At 51.0% G+C, this 21,788-nt stretch overlaps 9 protein-coding genes across 9 annotated transcripts; 5 read left to right on the forward strand and 4 right to left on the reverse strand.

The window, feature by feature from the left end:
* Positions 1–112: 112 nt before the first annotated feature.
* N7506_007487 (uncharacterized protein) lies at positions 113–1,604 on the reverse strand (the record flags this gene model as incomplete). Its single annotated transcript, XM_056956780.1, has 3 exons — positions 113–333; positions 385–990; positions 1,052–1,604. The coding sequence occupies 3 exons, from the start codon at positions 1,602–1,604 to the stop codon at positions 113–115; spliced, it is 1,380 nt and encodes a 459-aa protein (XP_056811114.1).
* Positions 1,605–2,339: 735 nt separating this feature from the next.
* N7506_007488 (SUR7/PalI family protein) lies at positions 2,340–3,600 on the forward strand (the record flags this gene model as incomplete). The annotated part of the gene is made up of 2 exons (XM_056956781.1): positions 2,340–2,754; positions 2,804–3,600. The coding sequence occupies 2 exons, from the start codon at positions 2,340–2,342 to the stop codon at positions 3,598–3,600; spliced, it is 1,212 nt and encodes a 403-aa protein (XP_056811115.1).
* A 1,264-nt stretch (positions 3,601–4,864) lies between these two features.
* On the reverse strand, positions 4,865–6,418 carry N7506_007489 (basic helix-loop-helix domain-containing protein; the record flags this gene model as incomplete). The annotated part of the gene is made up of 1 exon (XM_056956782.1): positions 4,865–6,418. The coding sequence occupies one exon, from the start codon at positions 6,416–6,418 to the stop codon at positions 4,865–4,867; it is 1,554 nt and encodes a 517-aa protein (XP_056811116.1).
* Positions 6,419–11,618: 5,200 nt separating this feature from the next.
* On the forward strand, positions 11,619–13,345 carry N7506_007490 (putative Golgi traffic protein SFT2; the record flags this gene model as incomplete). Its single annotated transcript, XM_056956783.1, has 4 exons — positions 11,619–11,850; positions 12,053–12,173; positions 12,430–12,580; positions 13,193–13,345. 4 exons carry the CDS (start codon positions 11,619–11,621, stop codon positions 13,343–13,345), a joined length of 657 nt encoding a protein of 218 aa, XP_056811117.1.
* Positions 13,346–13,971: 626 nt separating this feature from the next.
* On the reverse strand, positions 13,972–16,464 carry N7506_007491 (tRNA ligase; the record flags this gene model as incomplete). Its single annotated transcript, XM_056956784.1, has 1 exon — positions 13,972–16,464. One exon carries the CDS (start codon positions 16,462–16,464, stop codon positions 13,972–13,974), a length of 2,493 nt encoding a protein of 830 aa, XP_056811118.1.
* A 385-nt stretch (positions 16,465–16,849) lies between these two features.
* On the forward strand, positions 16,850–17,512 carry N7506_007492 (ankyrin repeat protein; the record flags this gene model as incomplete). Its single annotated transcript, XM_056956785.1, has 1 exon — positions 16,850–17,512. The coding sequence occupies one exon, from the start codon at positions 16,850–16,852 to the stop codon at positions 17,510–17,512; it is 663 nt and encodes a 220-aa protein (XP_056811119.1).
* A 549-nt stretch (positions 17,513–18,061) lies between these two features.
* On the forward strand, positions 18,062–18,706 carry N7506_007493 (vacuolar protein sorting family 37 protein; the record flags this gene model as incomplete). Its single annotated transcript, XM_056956786.1, has 2 exons — positions 18,062–18,168; positions 18,220–18,706. 2 exons carry the CDS (start codon positions 18,062–18,064, stop codon positions 18,704–18,706), a joined length of 594 nt encoding a protein of 197 aa, XP_056811120.1.
* A 119-nt stretch (positions 18,707–18,825) lies between these two features.
* On the reverse strand, positions 18,826–20,061 carry N7506_007494 (phosphatase PAP2 family protein; the record flags this gene model as incomplete). The annotated part of the gene is made up of 3 exons (XM_056956787.1): positions 18,826–19,349; positions 19,405–19,925; positions 19,973–20,061. 3 exons carry the CDS (start codon positions 20,059–20,061, stop codon positions 18,826–18,828), a joined length of 1,134 nt encoding a protein of 377 aa, XP_056811121.1.
* A 480-nt stretch (positions 20,062–20,541) lies between these two features.
* Positions 20,542–21,343, forward strand: N7506_007495 (RNase P/RNase MRP complex subunit; the record flags this gene model as incomplete). Its single annotated transcript, XM_056956788.1, has 2 exons — positions 20,542–21,073; positions 21,147–21,343. The coding sequence occupies 2 exons, from the start codon at positions 20,542–20,544 to the stop codon at positions 21,341–21,343; spliced, it is 729 nt and encodes a 242-aa protein (XP_056811122.1).
* Between the last annotated feature and the right edge of the window lie 445 nt (positions 21,344–21,788).

A 21,788-nucleotide genomic window follows, 5' to 3' on the forward strand; every position in this document is an offset into this window, starting at 1 on the left:
AATATGGCATGGTCTGAATGAAGAAGGAAAGAAGATATAGCGCCGACGACCTTTCTGGTCATGCACCCAAGATATCCAAGAAAAAAAAATATACTCGTAGAAGTCGTGGAAATTAGAATGCAGAGATCAACATCTGCGCCCCCATCGCCACCATGACCAAGGTCGATAGGCCAGCAACGGAAGCACTGACAGGTGCAGCAGATGCCTGACCACAGCACTTCCGATTGTATGTGACGTTGTTCATATCGGCAGCAACCTCGAAGACGGAGCCGTTGAAGTTACCGTAATTGTAGTAGTCGACCAAAAGGAAGTTGGGGGGACGGTCCCAAGAGTCTAGTTGCGTTAGTAAAATTCATCATCGTGCATGATCGAAGCAAGACTTACCAGCACAGTCCTGGGCCATCGATCCCAGTGTTCCATTGGTGTTTGTCTCGTTCGAATTGGTGACCTCGAGACTGGCAGTGTTGGGGATCAACAAGCTCAAAGAGCCCAAGTTCAGCTGCAAGTTCAGGTTGTGGTTGGCCATGTACATGCGGTTCTTGGCGTCCTTCTTGGACAGACCAGGGGGTCGCTGTTGGGTACATGGGAAGTTCACATCTGTAGGCGAGAAGGGCGTTTCCCACATCTGCGAGAACTCGTCCATGAGCCAGGGGTGGGCGGTCTGGTTGGCCTGGTAATCCATGAAGAAGACCGCGCGCTTTTGGCGAAGAATCATCTCGGACAGGGTTGGCCAGTCGTTCAGAGCCATGGGCACCTTGGAGGGGGTGTAAATCAGATCCTTCAAACCCGAGTTGTAGATCGGGGTGGTAAAGTTCTCGGGAGAGACGTAGTCGAAGTTTCCGATCATGAAGGTCACCACATCATACGGGTTCTTTCGCATCCACTTGTTGACATCCGTCAGGTAGTCCTCGAGGGTGCCGACGTCAAGCAATTGACAAGTCGAGTGGCAGAGGTACATGGTGCCGTTCTCATAGTGAGTTTGGAATTGCACTTATAGATCCATAGGTCAGCGGAAATGTTCCAAGGGTCCAAAAATTGCCTGTATACTCACGCATGCGAACTCCGTCGTTCAATTGTTGCGTCACGTCCAGCACCTGGTTGGCAGCAACATTGTTCTTGCGCACGAACGGGCTGTTGTGGGCAGCGACCATAGTAATGTTGGAGTACTTCCTCGCGCAGAACTCGGGGTAGTTGTTGCAAGGCTGGGTGTTAACCACGGGTGAGGCGGTCGCGGTACCGGAGGTCGTCGCGGTCGCATTCATACTGCTATTGCCGAGGGTGGTCGTTCCTGCGCCTCCGACCAGCAAAGTCAAGGCATTGGATGTGGTGGTAATTACGGTCCCGTTCCCAGACGTGGTCATGGTACTATTTGAGTGTCCGGTGGTAGTGGAGGTGAGGACTTCGATCTCTCCATCGCTCAAGGTCCGAGTGGTGCTAACCTGCTCATAGGTACCTGAGGGCAGGGCCACGGGCGTGGTGACGCTCACAACCGTGGGTCCATCGGTGGTGGTCGAATCCCGAGTGCCCGTGGACTCACTGGTGGTAGTCTCCTGGGCGACAACTGTGGTCGCCAACAGGGCGAGGGCAAAAGTAGGCCACCTCATGGTATGTACGATGTACGATGTATGTGCGATTGACAGGAGGCGAAGATCTGATTTCTGGAGATCCAACCTTACTTACCTAAGCGGATCCAGCACTGGAGTTCGCCCCTCGTCGTACTCGTAAGGGGCCAACAGGTTGTGGAGTCGTGACGTTGTCGGCCAAGAGTGGACAACGATGGGCCAATAGTAGGGAATAATAGCAGAACGGAGTAGCTCAACTCCAGGATCAGTGCTAATCCAGTGCTAATCAGGCTGGCTAGGCAACCTGTTAACGAAGTACGGAGTACAACAAATTGACTTAAAATTCCCCCCGTACTAGTCGCTCCAGTTATAGTGCTGCCTGCAATGTTATTTTTAGTGTCTTAAAGGAACAGCCTAGTCTTTCATTCCATTGGCCATCTGATTTTACTCCTTTGCATGTCTCCTGTCGTGTCTCTGGTTCCAAGGCCTAGAGCCTTTCAAGGAGGAAGTCTAAAGTAAGACTCTGATCGTCACTACGCGCCACTAGTGTCCAGCCACTGACGATCGCACGGGAAAAGGTGAAAATACCTTTGAAGTTACAATCTGATCTTTCAGGCCCTGCTGTGACCAGATCTTGAATCTTTGGGTGTCGTTGCATATTGCATGGACCCAACGTCATCCCGTGGGAAACCCTAATTCCTTTCTTTTTTCACCTTCTTCTTCTCATATCACCTGGGTTTCTGTCCTATATACACCCCCTGTGCGCTTCTCAACATCATGGAGGGGACGGAGAAGCGGAAGCTTCCTTTCTTTCGCTCCACCAGCCCCAAGAACCGCCGCATCCAAAACACTGTCCATTGGCACCGCGGCTTGCGCTCATTCCTATACCTGGTCGCCTGGATCTTCCTGGTCCTGGTTGTCATTGGCAATGTTGCCAATAAACCAGTGCTGCGCAGCACCTACTTCCTCTACCTCGATCTCTCCAACATTATCCCCGTCTCCGTACCCAATGCCGTCCTGATCAACTCCATCGCCCAGACCATCGGTCTGCACGACTTCTACCAGGTGGGCATGTGGAATTACTGTGAGGGCTACAATGCAAATGGCATCACCCACTGCTCTAAGCCAGAGACTCTCTATGCCTTCAACCCCGTCGAGATCATCCTGAGCGAGCTGCTGTCCGGTGCTAGTAGTATGTTACACCACCTCCGCATCCCCGAGATAGACTAATGAGAATCCAGTCGCACTCCCCTCGGACATCGAAGAGCCCCTCAAATTAGCCCGCCTCGCCTCCCACTGGATGTTCGGCCTCCTCCTCTCCGCCGCCGTGCTCAACTTCGTCATGATCTTCGTCGCCCCCTTGGCCGTCTCCTCCCGGCACCCACGATACATCAAGAACTGGGAAGCACAACACTCGAGCCCGGACAGCTGGCCCGTGTCCGGTGCGCCACCCCACCGCCGCCGCACCTTCGTTTGGCTGCGCGCTCTCCCCATGCTCATCATCACATTCTTCACGGCGCTAGTGACGATCGTAGGCTCCGCGGTCGCGACAGTCATGTTCGTGATCTTCGCCAATGTCTTCGCAAACGCCGACCCAAGCATCAACATCAAAGCCCACGTCGGCACCCAGATGCTCGTCTTCATGTGGATTGCCTCCGCCTTTTCCTTGCTCGCTTTCATCCTCCAGATAGGCTCCTGCTGTGCGGCCTGCTGTCGCGGTCGCAAGGCCCGTAAGCAGCTCAAGTCTCAAGGTGTTGATTGGCGCGAGAAGGGCTCTCTATTCAATAGCGCGACTACTGCTAACAGCAAGCCGCAAGAGTCGGGCGCTGTGGATCAAAATGCCGTTTCTTCTGGTCGGGACTTGAGTCCCGTTAGCCCCGTTGAGGAGCGCCGTCTTAGCTCCAGCGGCCATGCATTCTCCAATGAGCATGAGCAACGCCTTGGGTCTAGTGGGAACGGCTACGCGGAGCACAACGGAACCACCTTCTCTTCTCAGCAGCAGTACCATTCAACTGAACCTCACGCAGTCTCGAAATGATTTATCTCCGCTTTTTCTGAGCGGAAAACAAAAATCATCTCGAGCTTTTTGGACATTGATATCCATCACCATCTTTTCCTTTCTATCTTGATTTTTGGGGAGAACTTATTTATCTCCATGTGTGCTATAGTGTCACCCTTCTTTTGGACATCCCAGATCTTCACCTGTGCCAGGACATTGCCACCCTTGGTATCAGTTTACGATGTTTTCTCAACATGTTGAGATATAGAAGGCATTTCTTATCCTGCATGACGATTCTTGATTTAATTTGGCGCGGATTTGATTTAAAGATGTATATAAACTGTCTATACATTTGGATCTTTGAGCATAATCACTCGGTGCTGAAGCATGCTTATATGTATACTGTCTTTTCAGGGCCTAGTTTGAAGCTAAGCGGGTCTGTCGGTACCAAGAATATCATTGGTTAAAGGCAGTTCTTGATACAAGCGTGAGGAAAGTCGAAGCTGCATTGTGGACTTCATCTTTCTGGTATTCCGAACTCGCAGGCTCTCTTGGATCTTCGTCTAATATACTTTCTTTGCAAATATGTATCCCAACACATCTCCAACTAAAACCCTTGGAACCAGGAACCCGAGCTTTCTAAGGTTGGGGACTGCCCGAGGTCCAACGATCTCCGAACCTTGGAAAACTAGGTAGTTATGGCTGAATCTAGATTGGAGCCTCTCGGGATTTCTACCCAGGTGGCGGATTGACCTCATTCGTATCTTACCAGAAGGTTAGATCAGATGATGGAAGTTTGCAACTTGATGAATTCATAAGAATAGTTGTATCGGAAACAATTAGAGTCACATTTCAAAGCTTGAGGTTCAGATTCTGAGATGAAAAAGTAGACAAACAACAAATCAACAAACTATGATAAACGCCCTACGCCACCCACAAGACGGGAGCGTCGAGGTTAATCAGAAGAAGCAAACGGATAGAACGGAACGGAACGGAACAGGGTATCGATATGGAAAAGGAAAAGCCAGAATAGCCGAAAGAGACACAGGACCCATAGGACATGGTAATAAAAAGCGATAGAGAAAATTCACCAATCATACTGGTACTGACATGAGTACATGCAGTAATGACAAGAAAGCAAAAGCGAAGAAGGAAGATGAATGGAAGCGAAGAGAAAAAGGGAAAAAAGGAAACCATGAGCCCGTGTCTTTCACTCCTGGTGCGCCGACAAGTCAGTACGCACACTAAGACGCCATGTATGCAAATTCAATAGATCAGATATGAAAATCCAAGAACAAGCCATCTACATCTCCATGCCATACTCATCCTCCTCCTTGAAGCTCATGGCAGCATGGCCAGCGCTGTTCCAGTATTGAGGCTGACCGGCGCCGTTGGCACTGCTGGCACCACTGTGGAACGAGGGGCTCAGGCTGGGAGGGGTCAGGCCGGACATGTCACCACCTTGAACGGCGTCGCCGGCGATGTTGGTGTGCTTAGGAACGCGAAGGCCACTGCCCGGTCCACGGGTGTAGCTGAAGGAGGTAGGGTCGTTCTTCTCAAGTGCGTCGAGAATCTCGCTACGCATGCGCTTCTCTTCCTCGGTTTGTTCGAATGGCCAGGTGCCACCGAGGCTAGCGATCAGTTCGGCTAGTTCTGCCTCCTGTTGATACTTGACGTGCAGGGCCCACATCAGATCGCGGGTCCAGCTGACAGCGCCATTGAGGATGTCGCCCTTGTTGGGACCCTTCTCCTTCTCTTCGATTGGAAGTCCCATGGTGATGTTGCCGGGTGTCGCGCGGCGGCCATTTCCTCCAGCGAGAAGTGATGTGGCGGCGCTTCCACCTGCGCCTGCCATGGAGAGAGTGCTGCTGTTGACAAGTTGCTTCCGGACCTTGTCGTCTTCGAGTCGGTGTTGCGGAACCAAGTGTGATAGATCTTGAATGCGCTCGTTGATGTTGTCGCGGCGGCGCCGCTCGACTAGGTTGTGCGAGGCACGGCGGCGGCGGCGCTTGGCTTCCTGGGATTCGAGGTCTCCGCCACCAGGGAGATGGCTGTCGACCTTGGCAGGCAGGGAAGCATGCTTGCCAGACTTGATGATCTCAGAGATGCCAGCGTGGTGAGATTGGTGAGGAGAAGAGATGGGAGAAGATTCGGCGTATGACTGAGCGCTGCCTGATGTCCCATCCCATTGATTGGACAGAGTCTTCTGGTGGCGAGCTTGGATTCCGGTACGAATTGGTTGAGATTGGAAGCTGCCGGATTCGGGGGTACCCAGGGTCAAAGAACCCAATGCAGGCGTCTTTGGGGTCATGGGGCTGCGACCATCAGATGAAGGACGATCCATTCCCTGTAAGCTCCGACGCTTGTTGCCGAGGTAGGTCTGGTCAAAGGAGCTGGCATTCTGGACGTGCGGGTTCTGTTGGTTCATCCGGTATTGATCGAAGTTGAAGCTGTTTTGGACGAAGGGGCTGGCCATCGGCGCGTTGTCGGGAGTGTTGGAGTACATCTGCGACATCTGACTCTGGTGGCTCATGGCGATGCCGCCGGCAGACTGGTCCTGCAGGTAATTCATGTTATCGCGCTGGTGGCCATTCTGACCACTGATCTCCAAATCCAGTAATTCATCCGTGTCGATGCCGGAGTTTCCGAAGTTGAAGCTGTTGGACATGTTTTGTTGTGAACCATACGGGTAAGGCATGAAGCCATTCTGCTGCTGCATGGTCAAGTCGGAAGGGTCCACGCCCTCGTTGGGGTGGTTGCCGAACTGGTTACCCATGGAGTAACCGGAGTGCGACATCATGAAAGGATTGAGATGGTCGTCGGATTCGTGTTTGATGAAGAGACTCGCTTCAGCCATAACCTGGGTGAGACGGTAAGGGTGGAAAACTGGGGTAATGCGGATCGGCGAGGGGTCAAGGGAGAAGTCGTAGTGCCGATCCTATGAACTCTCCGGGGTTGTTGATAAGGTTGAGTGGGGTTGAAATACCCGATGGTCGCGAGAGGTATCAGAGGAAAGAAATGGAAGTGAGGGTTGATCTGCGCATTACAATGTTAGTCAACTCGACCCCGCCCGTAGGCGATTTGAAGATGCCATGGACCTCCGTGCGCAAGGCAAACCAGGCAACTAAGAAACAGAGCCCCGGAGCCTAGGGAATGTGAGAGACTTACCCTGGTGAGCACTAGCCACAGTGAGGGAAAATAGATTGTGGGAAATGAAAAGAGTCTGGGGAAAATATTCCCTTGAAAGGCGGGATGAGTCGAAGGGTGGAGGGTGGAGGGTGGAGGATCTTCGGGGCACAAGTGTCCGAGAAGATCGCAACAACGGTGTTGATCAAGCCAATTGAAAGTGGCTCCAAAAGTTCTAAAAGAACTGTGTGAGCGATGGAAGATAAATCCAACCAGACTCCAATTTGCTTTGAAAAGAAAAGGGCCGCTGGTAGAGATAAAGGAGAAGAGAGATGTGAAAGAGCACAGAGCGCACAGAGAGAACTAGAGACGAGCAGGAAAGACCAAGCCCGAATCAGGCACTCAATCCCAATTCACAGAACACGGTTGACACAGTTCGCACGCAGATATGCAGTTGCAAAACAGCGTGGAGAAGAGCCGAGTGGGGGAAGAAGCGGTGGATGGGCGGTGAACGGTGGCGATCCGGAGATATTTTTGGTGTTCGAGAATACTTCCACGCTTCTTCTCTCTTCTCTTTACTGTGCTTGGTGTTTGTGTCTGGGATGTCTGGGATGTAACCAATTTGACTTGGTGCAAGCGCTTACCCTTCCCACAAAAAGAGAGAAAAGCAGGTGCAAATGTAGGGATATGTATAGACCGAGGCTGATGAAATGTTTGACTTACCAACATGAAATGTGTCCGAGTATATGATGTCTTGGGTATATGATACAGTGGATCAACAGTATCATATAGAAAGATATATAGATATATATGGATCTATTGATCGGTCTATGTCGAGGTTAGCATTTGAACAAGTGAACATCAGCAGCATGCAGGGACATATAAGCCACGTCAGAACAGAGCCCCATGGCAGCCTAGCGAAATGTGATGGCAATCATAGATCGCAGATGCAGGAACAACGGTGATGTATCCAAGGCTCGGTCCGATAGAACTAAGGTTGACAATTTGACACGTACCTGACTGTGTATGGAGGAGTAAATCGAAGCTTGATCTCACAGGGTAAAGTCTGATGGATACTGAGAGTCTTTACGAATCAAATCGAGAATATGCAGTGACAACTCAGCAAAGGGGAAAAGCACTTGCAGGTTTCCCAGACGAGGGGATAGAGACTTTATGAACTCAAGCGGCACTCTTCTGCATCTCTCATTTGATATATTACAACATCGGTCATGCAGCCTGTCGATCGGTGGGAATCGATGAGATTCACCTACGCCATCGGACTGAGGTTCTTATTTTTTTTAATGTTTTAATGTTTTAAATTTTTAATTATTTTCCCAAAGGTAAAAAGTAGGAAAGACACTAGGGGAGGATAAAAAAATACAAAAAAACAAAAAAACAAAAAAAAACAAATCAGATAAATAGATTTAATAGATTTTTTTAAATCTAGACATGAAGAGAGAAAAAAAAACAGGATAAATCGCAATAATATGATTAAGTTCACTACTGACTGAAGAGATACCTAGGTCATCGCCCCATTGCTATAGGTATCTACATCAGAAGCCAACCGAAACGGGAAGTGGGTGTGGGTGAAAGAGGGGGACGGTAAACCCCCGAGCCTTTATTTGGTTCTCATGTACTAAACATAGTAAAATACCAATAATAAATGCCATGGAGAGGTACAGTCCCAGACAAAATTGGACAAAGGGGGAAGGGTGATACAGCCGGATCGAGTTAAACGGTTATCCCATGATACTCCCATGATACAAGTTGGAATATTTGTCACCTGTTACTTACTGTCATGACTCATGTCTGGAAGAATGTATCAGATGAGGCCTTGGGGTTACAAGCATACCAATGTTCATCTTCCCATGAGGAAACCATAATCTATACAGAGTACATAGCCAAGATACTAGAATGAGACCATGTGGGAGGAAGCCGATGCAAGTATGCCAAAAGTCTTGATTTCAGAGAAGAAGACGCCGGAGTTGGTCGAGATCGACATGAGACAGCCAGAGCGAATCGCAAAAAGCGTCCGGGGAATATAACATGCTCGTAAGTATACCTTGGCAAACGACGTCGGCTTCCTCTGTTGATGTTCTGACAGGCTCGGGGGAAACGGCGATAATGAAAGGGGAATAGATAAATAAGTAGAAAGGAAAATACTAGGATCGTACGAAAATAACAGCAGAAACAACCCACAGACCGCATCCACCGTAAGCCCTACCAACTCTGCAAGAGGATCAGTGCGGACCCTCTTCATGTACGATGTCGTGCAGAGGACATTGAGGACGATCATATCGCCATGATCTACCGTCAAGGGAGCTTGGACCTTCCGGTCGCTCCGCTCCGACTGCAGTGGCTCGGAGGGTCTCTCTACGTAGGGGGCGAACCATTGATTTGGGTTATAGCGGCTAACAAAATAATATCGACATGTTCAGAATGTTGACCCGGCAGTGCAGGCCGGATTCGGACTTCTCGGCTCGGTCTGCTCTGTCCTTTGTCCGAAGCAAGAGTTGGCACGAGTTGGCACGAGTTGGTCAGAGTTGGAAAAAGTGTCCTCCAGAATGTGGCGGAGGGACATCATTGGAGGGGTTGGAATGTGTCTGAGACTATATGCGCCAATAGTGATTTAGAGCCATACACCTCATTTTAGCATGACTGTACTGAGCCACATCGCCAAAGTTTCCTCGAGCTCTTTCACGCGCATTTCCTTTTGATTTCTGCTCATTTTACAGAACTCTAGATCGACCGGATGGGGTGTGATCTCCGGGATGAGGGGAAATGGATCTGACGTCCCGTCCCGTCAAGGTTCGGCGATACACGCCGAGTATCCACGGTTGACGCAAGGGAGAGGCTTCACTACAACTAGTATCCAGTCGTATTGGAGTTCATACAATCCAGTAGAGGGTGTGTGAGACTTGTCTTTGGAAGATCAGTGCACGGGACCCTGATATGACGATATGATACTGCATGGTTAACGTTGCACTCCATTCCGGGAGGAACGGATAGGGCAACTCATGTGCGCCGGGCATTCTGGTTATCGGGAAGCTCAAGTCACTCAAGCAAATGTCATGAAATAAACGCACAATAAGACACAATAAGACACAAAATAAACTTGGAAGAAGAAAGGGCAAAAAAAAAAAAAGCAACCAAATGCAGAAGCCGAAGCCTAAACTGGAGAAACAATGAGGCTAATGACAATGTTACCTAAATCCCGTGCAGATGGGGCCCTGCTTCAGGCTATCGGACAATTCCCTTGGGTGGTACACGGGTAGCGACATCTATACCGAAGATTATAGTTATGCAACATCACGGGAGAATCGTCGCAACTGCTAATAAGTAATCATCTCACCTATAGCCGTGCTTAGCAGACTTATGATGACCCGGCAGTCATATCCGGTTTTCCTGTTGATAATACACGCTCTATAAACGGTCACGATCGCTACAGGGTGCGCACCGGCCACGGGGGATCGACAGTGGGGAGCAGCTAACGATACAATGCAGAGGGCACTATATGAGGTACATGATACTCCATCATTATGTCCCAATAGAGTATGGATTAGGATTTAGTCAAACACGAGATATTAGTCAATATGATGAGCCAGTGATGTTTCGATCAAAGTATGTCGAACCTTACGGAGTACGTTCAGCTTTAGTTAAGTCCATGTTTTACTGACAAATTCCAGCGGATGGAGCGCGAGTCTCCAAAAGAGGGGAAATATGCGGAAGTACATGCTGAATAACCCGATGTCTTAGCAAAGCCATGGACCTGAGCAGAGTGAAATAATGGGCTAAATAGACAAAAATAGACTGAACTGCGTAATCGAAGTAAAGGAGCAATATGTGAGGTTCTCTTATACCTACGGTATACTTAACGGCGCTATGCCGGATTAGGCACTAGCCCCCTTTCCCCAACCGCAATCCCGCCTGTCCGCAATCACCTCCAATATCCCAACGCCAGTTGTCACCCTTATCATCTGGTAAGTAGTTGATCAAGCTCGTCTCGTTTGCCTATTTTCCGATCGAGGATACCCCGGTCATAAATCAGCCCAAAGGCCCGGTCCGAAATATTCATAACAACATCATCTGACAGCTTCAGCAACGCCGATCGGGCTTGTCGCATCGGTAGCTTCGCGCCATCTCGTCATTGCCTTGATTATTATTCTCTTTCCCCCCTCCTTTACCAATACTACAGCGCTTCCTGGTCCAATCAGCGACTCTCGACTTCTTGCGCCGTGTTCGCTTCTTACCCCTTCTCGGATCGTGCCCGCAAGGTTGTACGCTTCCCACCTTTCCTCCGCTTGGTCGATTTGCCTCGCTGCACCCATCAACGTCGTACGCCGATTACGATCTTCCTGCGCCGCGCTAGAGACACCTAAGCCACCCCTCGGCTATCATCCCCGACTCCGCATAGCTGCAGATCCCGTTGCGCTGACGCCTACCAGCCAACAGGCAGCTCCTTTGGATTTGAATTTGGATTTGAATTTTGGCTTCTGATTCTCTAATTTCAGATCGGAGAGAGACCCGCTCTAAGGTTTTGACCATCAGACCGCTATAATCAGAAACTCTGGGTTTTAATCTTGACCGCATAGTCAGGTCGGAGAAGTTTCCTTGATAGTGGTTGTTCGACACGAGGCGTAGCGCGTCCCAGCTCATCGGAAGCTGAATCCGCCGTCGGGGCACTTGTCATCTGCTCCTCTGCTGGCTTGAATAGGGCTTCGTTTCCAGCCAATCCTCTATCGATCACCCATCACCGGCGCAGATCATCTGCACTCCATCTCGCATAGTCCCTGCAGACGTTTCTTTGGGACTTGACTTCCTTGCCCACGGGCCTTCTCTCTTCAGACGCAGTCGTGCACGCTCCTCTGCCGCTACTTTCAATTCGGATCGGGAATTTGACTAAGACCTAACTAACACTCGACCCCTCAAACATGGCGAATAACTCCTTCAGAGACTCCGTCAACTCGCTAGGGTGGTCGCGCAGAGATCCGGATCTCCCCGTACACACCGGATCGACATCCAATACCCCATTCTTGTCCCGGCTCCAGTCGTACAACCCCTTCGGTGACGGCGGCTATGTTCAACTACCCACTCACAACGAAGCCCCTGGAGCCCCCTTACCAGCATCCAATAGACGGGATGAAGAGGAGGGTTTCTTTGCTTGTAAGTTTTGTCCCCTTTGGCCTGGTGACCCCTTCGATCTTCAGATCGTCCCGCACACCGTTTTATTAGACCCAGGTGATGGAAATGCAGTTCCTGCGCCGGGAGGATTCATCGTCATGCTTGTTTATGGGGTTGCAAGCCAACAAGAGCAGAGGGAGAAACAAAAGTAAAAGTCCACTTCACTAATACACATTACGTTTAGTGAGTCGATGGGACCGCATGCTCATTTTCGGTGCCTGCAACCTGGGTGCCGCCGTCTGTTTCATGATCTGCTTCTTTTTGTTCCCAGTCTTGTCACTGAAGCCCCGAAAATTCGCCGTCTTGTAAGTTGCATCAGCCCTGGGCCGCATCACCCTGGCTACGCGTTCCCCATTCTTCCCATACCTTTTTCTCCCCATTCATTCAAATCCCGAGCTGGAAAATCCTTGGTCATAAGTCGAGTGTGGCTCAAGCCATGTGCGCGTTCGTACCTCGCATTGCAACGTGATTGGCTCTGGCCTACAACTTATATCTGCGCCTCATGCCAAGGACTACTGTCTGTCTGTGTTGAGATATTCTTTGCTAACAGGTTTCTGCTAGATGGTCTGTTGGCTCAGTCCTGTTCCTACTATCATGGGCTGTTCTCATGGGACCGTGGTCCTACGCTAAACATCTGATCTCGGGTTCCCGTCTACCATTCACAGCGGCCTATTTTGGATCGATCGCGCTCACGCTTTACTTTGCTATCGGTGTAAGTACATTTATTTATTTTGATTTATCTGTTTTCAACGACCCCGAACGGGTTGGTGGCTTCTGGCGTTCTGTATTTTCTTTTTCTTTTCTTTTTGGCGCGTTATGCTTTATCTTGTTCAACACCGACGATCCCTCTATGCTACTTCACTCCATTTCCTTGTTTGTTGCACCTTGCTCTACCCAGTACGGGAAGTATGGTTGCACTGCACCACCGGGAAAAGGGGAATCCTGCAGCCTTCACATCAATCGCGCAGTACAACCTGGGTCTACAGCTTGTCATGCCCGCCGTTGGCTATAGGCCATCTGAGCTGCCTCGACCCATCCTACCCCGTCCTCGGTCGGCATCTGTGTTCTTTGATATGGCTGTACTACGTCTCACCACAGCGCGGGACTTGGATGCGCCTTCCCTTGCTTTCTCTTGTCTTACTCTGCGCCGTGTCACAGAGCGCGGAGTCCAGAGCCATCGAGATCTATCCATGTCTCACTGTTCCTGACTACGCAGTCATTTTTCTTTTCCTGCATATCACAATGATACCCCCTACATTTTGCTTGTTCATCGCCCGAATAGGGAACCCGCGCACTTCAAGAATATCTCGCTGACCTCTTTTAGCTTCAAAACCTCTTCCTTACTCTGATTTCATCCATTTTCCAGCTCGCCGCTCTGGTCTGGTATCTTGTGAGCTACTTCCCCATGGGCAGCACCGGGTTGCAATACATGGGCCGCTTCGGTGCCTCGCGTGTCACCGCTTGGATGAGTGGTTGATTCGGGAAGTTTCTCGTGCCGTCGCTTCCTGCACTTTGCCTACACCTACCCCAAACTGAGACTCGGAGTCGCGGGTCGAACTCGATTTCGAATTTGGGTCTCCTTCACATTACACAGCATGGTCGGTTTGGGTGAATGGATTTGACATAACCTTTTCTTTGTATATGTTGCCAGAATGACAGAACATCTGGCTCCTCATCTTAGCTTTGCTTCTTTTACTCAAATACCTACATGTCTACGGATACTTGTGTCTGGGTAGTACAATATTGAATATTCATCCGTCAATGAACTCGGATCTTCTTGGCTACACGCGGTGACTCATGATCAGAGTGAATGAAGTGTATTCCGAAGTTCCGGTCCTGCTTGATCCTTACTTGTATCTCAAGGTACATGAGCAAGTTAACCTCAGTTGTATTTTTGGTAGGACGAGGAATAAGGAATCTAGCTCAACCTTGGAAAGAGGCCGAATATAATAGAAAAAACAGCAAGAGAGATATGAGAGCACCGTAGAAATGCGATAACTGTAGCCCTAGTGATATCATAGCAATATCCAACACCTACAAAGCATGCAAGAGCAACATGCCTTCGTCGGTCGAATAATGTACTTTGTATGTGTAGAAAGAGTATTAATGCTTCCCCCGACTCATAACCAACCCCACCACTCCATCGACAACCTTCACACCCTGCACTTCGGCCTCAAAGATTCCCGTGTCACCACCGGATCCAGTCTCAACCCACCGGCGCAGCAAATCATTACTCTCCTTCGGCTTGACGTCAGGCGCAGCCGTACCGACCGTGATATGCGGAATGGCATTGGCACACTGCCATTCAGAAGTGGCGTCGGAAATGTCTTCGCCGCTTGCTGGCAGGATACGCGCAACGAAGGTCATGATGCGGTTGTCCCAGACTAGACGCTCGAGACGGACGCGTGCAGAGCCGAGGGTTGGTGGGTAGCGCGAGGGTTCTGGAACCGGGTCGTTGGTCTGCACATCTATGTATCGGTTGGTCATGCGGTCCCAGATGTCTGGGTGATCCTGCTTTGATGCGCGATGGATGAGCGTGACGTGGAAGGCTGCTTGGAGGCGGCGTGAGTTGACAAGCTGGCGGTAAAGCTGCGCTGTTTGAGCGGGGGTGGAGGGAGGGAAGAGAGATTGGAGGACGGAGGAGATTTCTTTGGTGGGTAGAGAGATGTTGAAGTATTCGATCTTTTTGGCAAGGCTGCTGGGGGATTTCGCGGTGTTCTCCGGTTGGGGAACAACGACACCACCTCCTGGAGATTTGTTCTTGTTCTTTTGCTTCTGGGGTGCGCCGTAGCTGTAGCTGAGATCCTTCTCAACAGTATAGTCGTCCAGCGAGGCGGCTATGGCAGCATCGAGCTCTTCTGCCGATGGCATCGTGGGGACGATGCGTGGGTATGCGGCGTGCAGAGCTTTGACGACCGTTTCGAGGTTCTCGCGAGACGAGGCGCATACATCAAGGTCGAAGACATGGTCGAAGGCCATGTCTGGGGTGCGGCTGGTGTCAATCCCCTCGAAGCGGCCCAAGAATCCCTCCATGATTCCAATGATCTCACTGTGGTCGTTGGTTCCAGCTCGGATGGTTTGGTGGTTGTCGCCACGATCCAAGACACGCTTGCGGGTGACTTCTTTGATATGTGGAAGAAGCTGACCCTTCGGTTCGTGGACGTAGTGAAGAGCCACAAACTGCGCATCGGGGAGCACAGGGTTGATATCCTCCATGAGCTGCTTGCGTTCGCGCCGTTGGTGATTGTTGCGATCGGCAATGACGACTTCACGGTCTGCAAGCGAATGAATGACTTCATTTGCGAACCTTTTGGGTTTACCTTTCACTTTGGGGATGTTGTCGTTCTGAACATGTCCCCAGCCGAAGAGGCGGACTAGTGCCAAGGCAACCGTCGTCTTTCCACAGCCTAGGGTAGCAACTGGCACAAGAATGACATTCTGGGTAGTTTGCTGGCCTTCAAGTTGCCTTTGGGCTTCCAAAGCAACGATCTCGGAACCCTTCAGGCCACGTTCCCGGAGGAATGCTTCACGTAAAGCGATGATACCATGGTTATGTTGATACTCATCCATCATCTTGGGATTCTTGGCAAAGGTCCTTCGGGCGAATAGGAGGTACTCCTCTGTCACTTGCTGTTGCTTGCGAATCTTGGGTGTTTTGCCAGATATCACGGCCTTCGTGCACTCACGCCACTGGCGATACATCAGATAGGGCTCTTCAAACTTGTACTTGAAGAACCAGTGCCGGTAGGGCGAAATTTCACCGTCTCTCAACTGGCATCGAATGACAAATCCTTCAGTCTCACGGCCGTCCCAAGTTCCCGTTTCGGCGCAGTGTTCCAGGAAGCTCTGCACTCGGTAGATATCGTCAAAGACCTCGAACTTAGTCTTCCTGAATCCCCAATCCTCTGCAAACTGATTTACCTCGTCGCATGACATGGTGGCAAATTCAGGCTGGTTGTAGTTGAGACCGTGGAGGTAGATACCTGAGGCGGCTTCGTCGTAGGCCAGAACATGCTCTTCGAAGTTGTCATCACAAAGTTCTCCCACTGCGGTGACATTCATCGCACGCAGAGTACGGGCAAGCTCCTTAACAGATCGGTTCACAGACGAAACATGGCGTTCAGCCCATTGTTCACCGGCCTGGGCGTGGCTGAGTTTGACATCCTCACGATGACCCGTCGAGTGCTTGCTGCATACTAGGAGCGTGTCATCCTCTAACCCAGAGATGAAAATAATACATCCGTTCTCCTTTACGCTCAGTTCGTATGGTCCTCGTGTATTCTTCTCAATGTTAGGCCATTCAGTGTTCCTGGTCTCGCCGACATTGAAGAACTTGTCATATCCACGAGTGACAATTTCGGGGACATTATCTCGTCGTCGGGATGTAAAGAGACCACGAGCATATGTTGGTAGACCAGAGCGTTTGTAGTCCCAATCCATGAACTTCCACGAGTCCACGGTGACATTTTTGGTGTTAGAAACGGCGAAAGTGTTCTTTTTGCAAGTGAAGGGTTGTTTCTTCCCGCCCTTTTGTTTTGAGGCATCGTTCAGGGCATTCACAAGCTGCGCGATCTGATGAGGGTCCTGAGACGCCATGTTGTGTGGGTGTCAAAGATCCAGTCAGAAATAGAGGCGTGGGTGTGTAGATCCTAGCGATGCGATGCGATGCGGGGCAGCGCAAAAGAAGCATGTGTGAGGGGGGAGGTAGTGGTCAAATAGTACTTCGAGAAGTACAAAGTAAGGCAAATAGTTACCACTGTCGCCTTGGAATATTTATGGCAGCTCCCAGTCTGTCAATGCGCAAGGACAATACGAAGGAGCGAAGTTGTGTCACCGCGCGGGGAGCGAAAGAGGAAAGGCGGGCGCGTATTTTTTTTTTTCCTCTCCAACTATTTGAAGACCATCTCTCCACCCGTGGACATTTATGACTCTGACTTTGGAATTTGACGCTTGATTGAGAACTCTGAGTCATACGAATACCATGGCCCAACCAAACCCCTACCTTCTGGCCTGCGACAACCCCGCGGCGCTTCTGGATCTGCTGCGGTCCAACCCCTCCGTCGCATCTTCCCAAGACGAGTCCGGCTATTCGCTCCTCCATGCCGCGGCATCCTACGGCCATGAAGATCTCTTACGCGCCTTGGTGAAAGAGTTCAATGTGAGCGTCAACCTCCTCGACGAGGATGGTGAGACCTGTCTATTCGTGACCGAACAACCCGACATCGCACGCTGTCTGGTCGAGGAGCTGGGTGTGGATTATAACAAGAAGAATGCCGAGGACATGACTGCAGTTCAGAAGATGGAGGCCGACGATGAATTCCCACAGGTGGTTGCCTACCTTCGGGAACTTGTCGGCGGTGCTCCTGCTTCCAGCTCAGTCTCTCCCAGCGATGTTCTGAACGCCCCAGGGCCCATTCCCAATAGCGACATGAAGATCAACATGAGCACAATGACCGAAGAAGAGGCCACTGCCGGAGAAAGCGAACCGGATCCCGAGTTCAAGAGGCGCATCGAGGAGCTTGCTACCCGCGAGGATTATTACAGCGAGGAGGTACAAAATGAAGTCCGTGAGCTGGTCAAGGACGCTATGGCTGGAACCAACATTCAGGCCATGGAGCGGGAGATCCGGAGAAGGACAGAGTAAGCTAGAGGCTTCTTGTGCTTCATCTCCCAGTCGTTCTCCCAGCTTCCTGTGAGACCACCCTCGCGCTGAAATATGCCATGAGGGCTCTGTGTGCCTGTGAATCTCAGAAGGCACAGTTTCTCACTGAGTTCATCTGTGACGGGCCACGTCCCCAAGAGCAATGTCGGGTTTACAACCGTGGCGGCTCAGTGAGGCTCAGTGTTGACACTCCGCGGAGTAGTCACTGAGCTTCCCTTCCTCTAAAATCCTGTATCTAGAACGATCTCACGAATATACCCATGGAAAGCATAGAGAACAGTAGCGCTCTTATCGCGTTAGCGCTGTAGATCCATTTCTCGTAGCGCCAAGAGCTCATCCCGCCCAGCTTCAACGCCTGAGCAACGTCAGCGCTACAACTCCTCCGTACCCCGTACTATGTCTCAACTATCACCTCTCCCACCTCCATCCCCATTCTACTCTCCGAGTATGAACCCAGTCAACCTGGACACCCCGCCTCCGCCTCCCCCAAAACCAAGCAGTCAAACCAGTCGGATAGGCACCCCGCAAAACATGGCCGAGCCGAATCAGACACCGGGATCGCAAGTGCAGCAGCCCTATGTCCCCAATCCTCCCGCAATCGAAGAGGGGTGGCTTCCAGATATAGTGAAGGACAAGTCGTAAGTCTGAACAAGTCGCTGGCATTGAAAACTCCTAATGCGAACGAACAGCACGGTCGACCTCCAAACAATCCTAAAGGACCCAGCCTTGATCTCCGCCCTATCAAACCAACACCCTTCTCATACAGTCCGCCAGCAGCATATTGAATCACTCATACACTCAAATAAGGATATTGCTGCCCGAGTCCTCGATACGCAGGCCCATCTCACTGAACTCCGCGCCTCGACGGAAACGATGCTCATGACCCACCAATCCCTCGAGGTATCATGGCGCAAGAAGCAGGCAGAGATGGATGCCGCACTTGCGCCGTGGTCGCCCAAAGCTCTGTACCAGCGGTACAGTGCCGCGATCACAGAACAAGAAGCCGTGTGTCAAGCCGTCGAGGAGAGCTTCCTCGATGAAGATCACCATGGTCGCGCAACGGAGAAGGAAATCGCAGACTGGGTCCGACGTGTCAGAGGAGAGGCGTCAAAACTAGCTGCCCGCAAAGAAGCCAAAGCAAGATGGGACGAGGGCAGAGTCGGCGGCTGGCGATAAGCTATTGACACCATCCATCTTGGCTCTACGATGATACCCCAATGTCTCTGATTGATGATCTTTATTATTTACTATACATAAGTATCGACGCAGCTTGGTCCTATTTAACGCGCCCGAGTTTAAGCCTCGAGCCTAGCGCCCTCCGCGCTGCTGGGCTTTGCGTGTCCGTAGGGCGCATGCTGCATCCCCGGCGCGTTCTCTACATCCGCGGGTCCCGTGGCATTGCGCGCATCGAACGCCCAACCGTCCGTTCCGAGTGAGCTTGGGAAGCCTACACCACGAATGAAGGCGCGTCCGCGACTTCTCGCTCCCCATGCCCAACCAGCTCCGCGTCTGATCGGGAGGTGATACATGTTGAAGCCGATGTATGCGAAGAAGATTCCGATCGCAGACCCGAACAAGATGTCGAACCCGTGGTGGCGGTAATTGAACCACCGCGACGCGGCGATGAAGGTTGCTGTCGCGGTTGGGAAGAATGCTAGCAGCATTAGATAGGTCGGCGGTGCGGCGCCGCGAGTTCGCACGGATGATTGGTCGTTACTATAGCTCTGATCTTCGACTGGGAACTGAGGCAGATACGGGAATCCGACTGAGAATTTTGAACACAGCCAAAGAGTCAGGTAGAGTAGGCCGGCGAAGGAGACTGGGCGAGGTTAGCATAGGCTCAAAGCATGATCTATTAAGATAGGGAAACCTACAAGAAGAGTGTCCACTGGGAAAACTGGCGAAACCGTCAATCCGCAATGAATTCGAACGGTCCCGGCATATCTCCCATGAGACCAAAGTCGCTGCACCGCGGACTTGATCCCCCAGTCCACCCACCGTGAACTCCGCAATCCGCGAGAGATCCGGATTACAGCGTGCCAGTAGATCCGGGCGCGGTTTACCAACCAGCACCTTCAGCCCCTGCGTAGCGGTCCAGGCGCTCGCCACAGCCAGCGCCAGTCCCATCCAGCCGACGTTCCAATCCCAGAACTTGCGACGGATGTACTGCACGGGTGATCTTGATCCCACTCCGTGCATACTGGCGTTGGCCGGGACGATGATCCAGGAGATCAGGAAGATCAGAACGGCCGGGGCGAAGAGTCCGACGAGGATGAGCGTTGTGGTAGTTACTGTCTCATCGTGCTGGGGGAAGCTAATGGTTGGGTCTGTGAGACTGAAGGCGTGCTGGTTTGGCCCTTGTCTATAGAAACCATAGCCAATCAAGGCAATGCCGCTGGACTGAGTTAGGGTGGATTCTTGGGGTGATATGGGATCGCGTACATGATGAAGACCCAGTCGATTACGTAGGATAGCACCAAGAGCTTGGAGATGGCGAAACGCGCGACTGTCTCCTTAATTGGGAGCGGCATAGTTCGGAGCAATGCGGGGCATGCGAGATGGCGATCTAGAGGTGAGCTGGAGCTAATGATAAACGATTCGAGGGAGGCTCAGAGCTGAAAAGCAAGCGCCCATGCGAGTTAAGAATATGAGATCAAAGAAAGGGACTCGAAGGCAGAAGCACACAACCTTGGAAAGGAGGCGCAGTCAGAAAGTCTAATGGATCGACGTAATCCTTTGTGATCCTTGCCTTGACGTCGCTGTATTCCGTACTCAACTGCAAGTCTGTTCCGTAGACTGTCAGAGAATATAATTCAGGTCAAGACAATCATCGTTTTAACCAACATAATTAGACAATAAAGGACGAATAGCTGACCTCGAAGCTACTTGGAGTCATTACTTCATATAGAAGCCTTATCGACATGTGATATCGGAAGTGGGCCAAACTCCGCAAAATCTCTAGCTCTGCAACATCTCACATCCACTCTCCACAACGCTTAAGCTGCGCTCAAATGGCATCTTCTCCAGCTCCCAAAGCGCACATCGCGCACACTCTCCTCTCCCGCGCCCACTCCCCCGACAGTGCAACCCAACAATTCACCGAGCGCGTCAAACAAAAACCACTCTTCCTCCGCGCCACCTCTCCTTCAGCCTCAGACAATCGATCGCGCAGACGTCTTGAACGCCTCCGCAAGAAAGAGTACTTCATCCGGCATCAAAAACCGCGACCTCTTTCCGCGCGCGAGAAGCGGAATTCCGGCCTCTACGATCTCCCAAAGGAAGAATGTAAATACGCTATCTTCAATGGCCTACACGAGCTGTGGGTGGGGTATATGCAGGATGTCCTGGATTTAAAGTCGCCTACACATGCCGTGCATATTACGCCGACCTCTCATGGCAGCAAGCTTGCCAGTGCCGATTACCATGGGGCTGAGGTTGAGGTTGTACGGAGTCGATGCGCTGGACGGGTCGGGGTTAAAGGGATCGTGGTGCGGGATACCAAGTTTACATTTATTGTTGTTACTCCGCGGGACGAAATGAAAAGTAAGTGAATTCCGAGACGGGTGTGCGAAGCTCGTTGGATGGATTATGCTGATCTTGCGATTTCTTGATATAGCTATACCGAAGGAACACACAGTCTTCCGCTTTACGGTTCCTCTACCGAAACATCCAGGGAGCGCTGAGAAGCAGCAGGACGAGTCAAGTGGGCAGGATAAACCTTTGGTTTTCGAGCTGCATGGAAGCCAGTTTGAGAATAAGCCTGTGGACAGGGCTAATAAGAAGTTTAAGTGGAGGAATATTGATTATGTTTGAACTAGCATTTTTGCGGTTCATAAAGATGGATGAATACATCTCGATAGGATGGTAGACATATGCATATTTGGCGTCTCATACTTGCAGAGCGGAATAACTCTTTTTTCTTCTTCCAGTGCAGTCCCCGTCCTGCTTTGTGCAACGTGACACCTGGGAATAGTACGTCTTCCAGTTTTTCCTCCGGTCCAATCACTAGCTTCATTGTGAGAAGACATCTGATCAGAAAGTCCGACCAAAGTCGGTCATTCGTACATCTGTGAGCATCAGCTTGTGGGCTCCTCAGCAGGTAGTTGTTTTTGGGATGCGCGAGATATGTGATGGTCCTAAGGTTGCAATCACCGTGTCTGTTCGAGCCCTAGAGGCACACGAAATTCCAATCTTGGAAGTCCTCCAGGGCTGGGAGTTTTCCATATGGTGTGTAAGCAAGGATCTTGAATCAGAGCCC

The sequence above is a fragment of the Penicillium brevicompactum genome (genome assembly GCF_028827555.1).
Source record: "Penicillium brevicompactum strain IBT 35665 chromosome Unknown utg000005l_segment0_segment0, whole genome shotgun sequence".
In the NCBI taxonomy this organism is placed as follows: Eukaryota; Fungi; Ascomycota; class Eurotiomycetes; order Eurotiales; family Aspergillaceae; genus Penicillium; species Penicillium brevicompactum.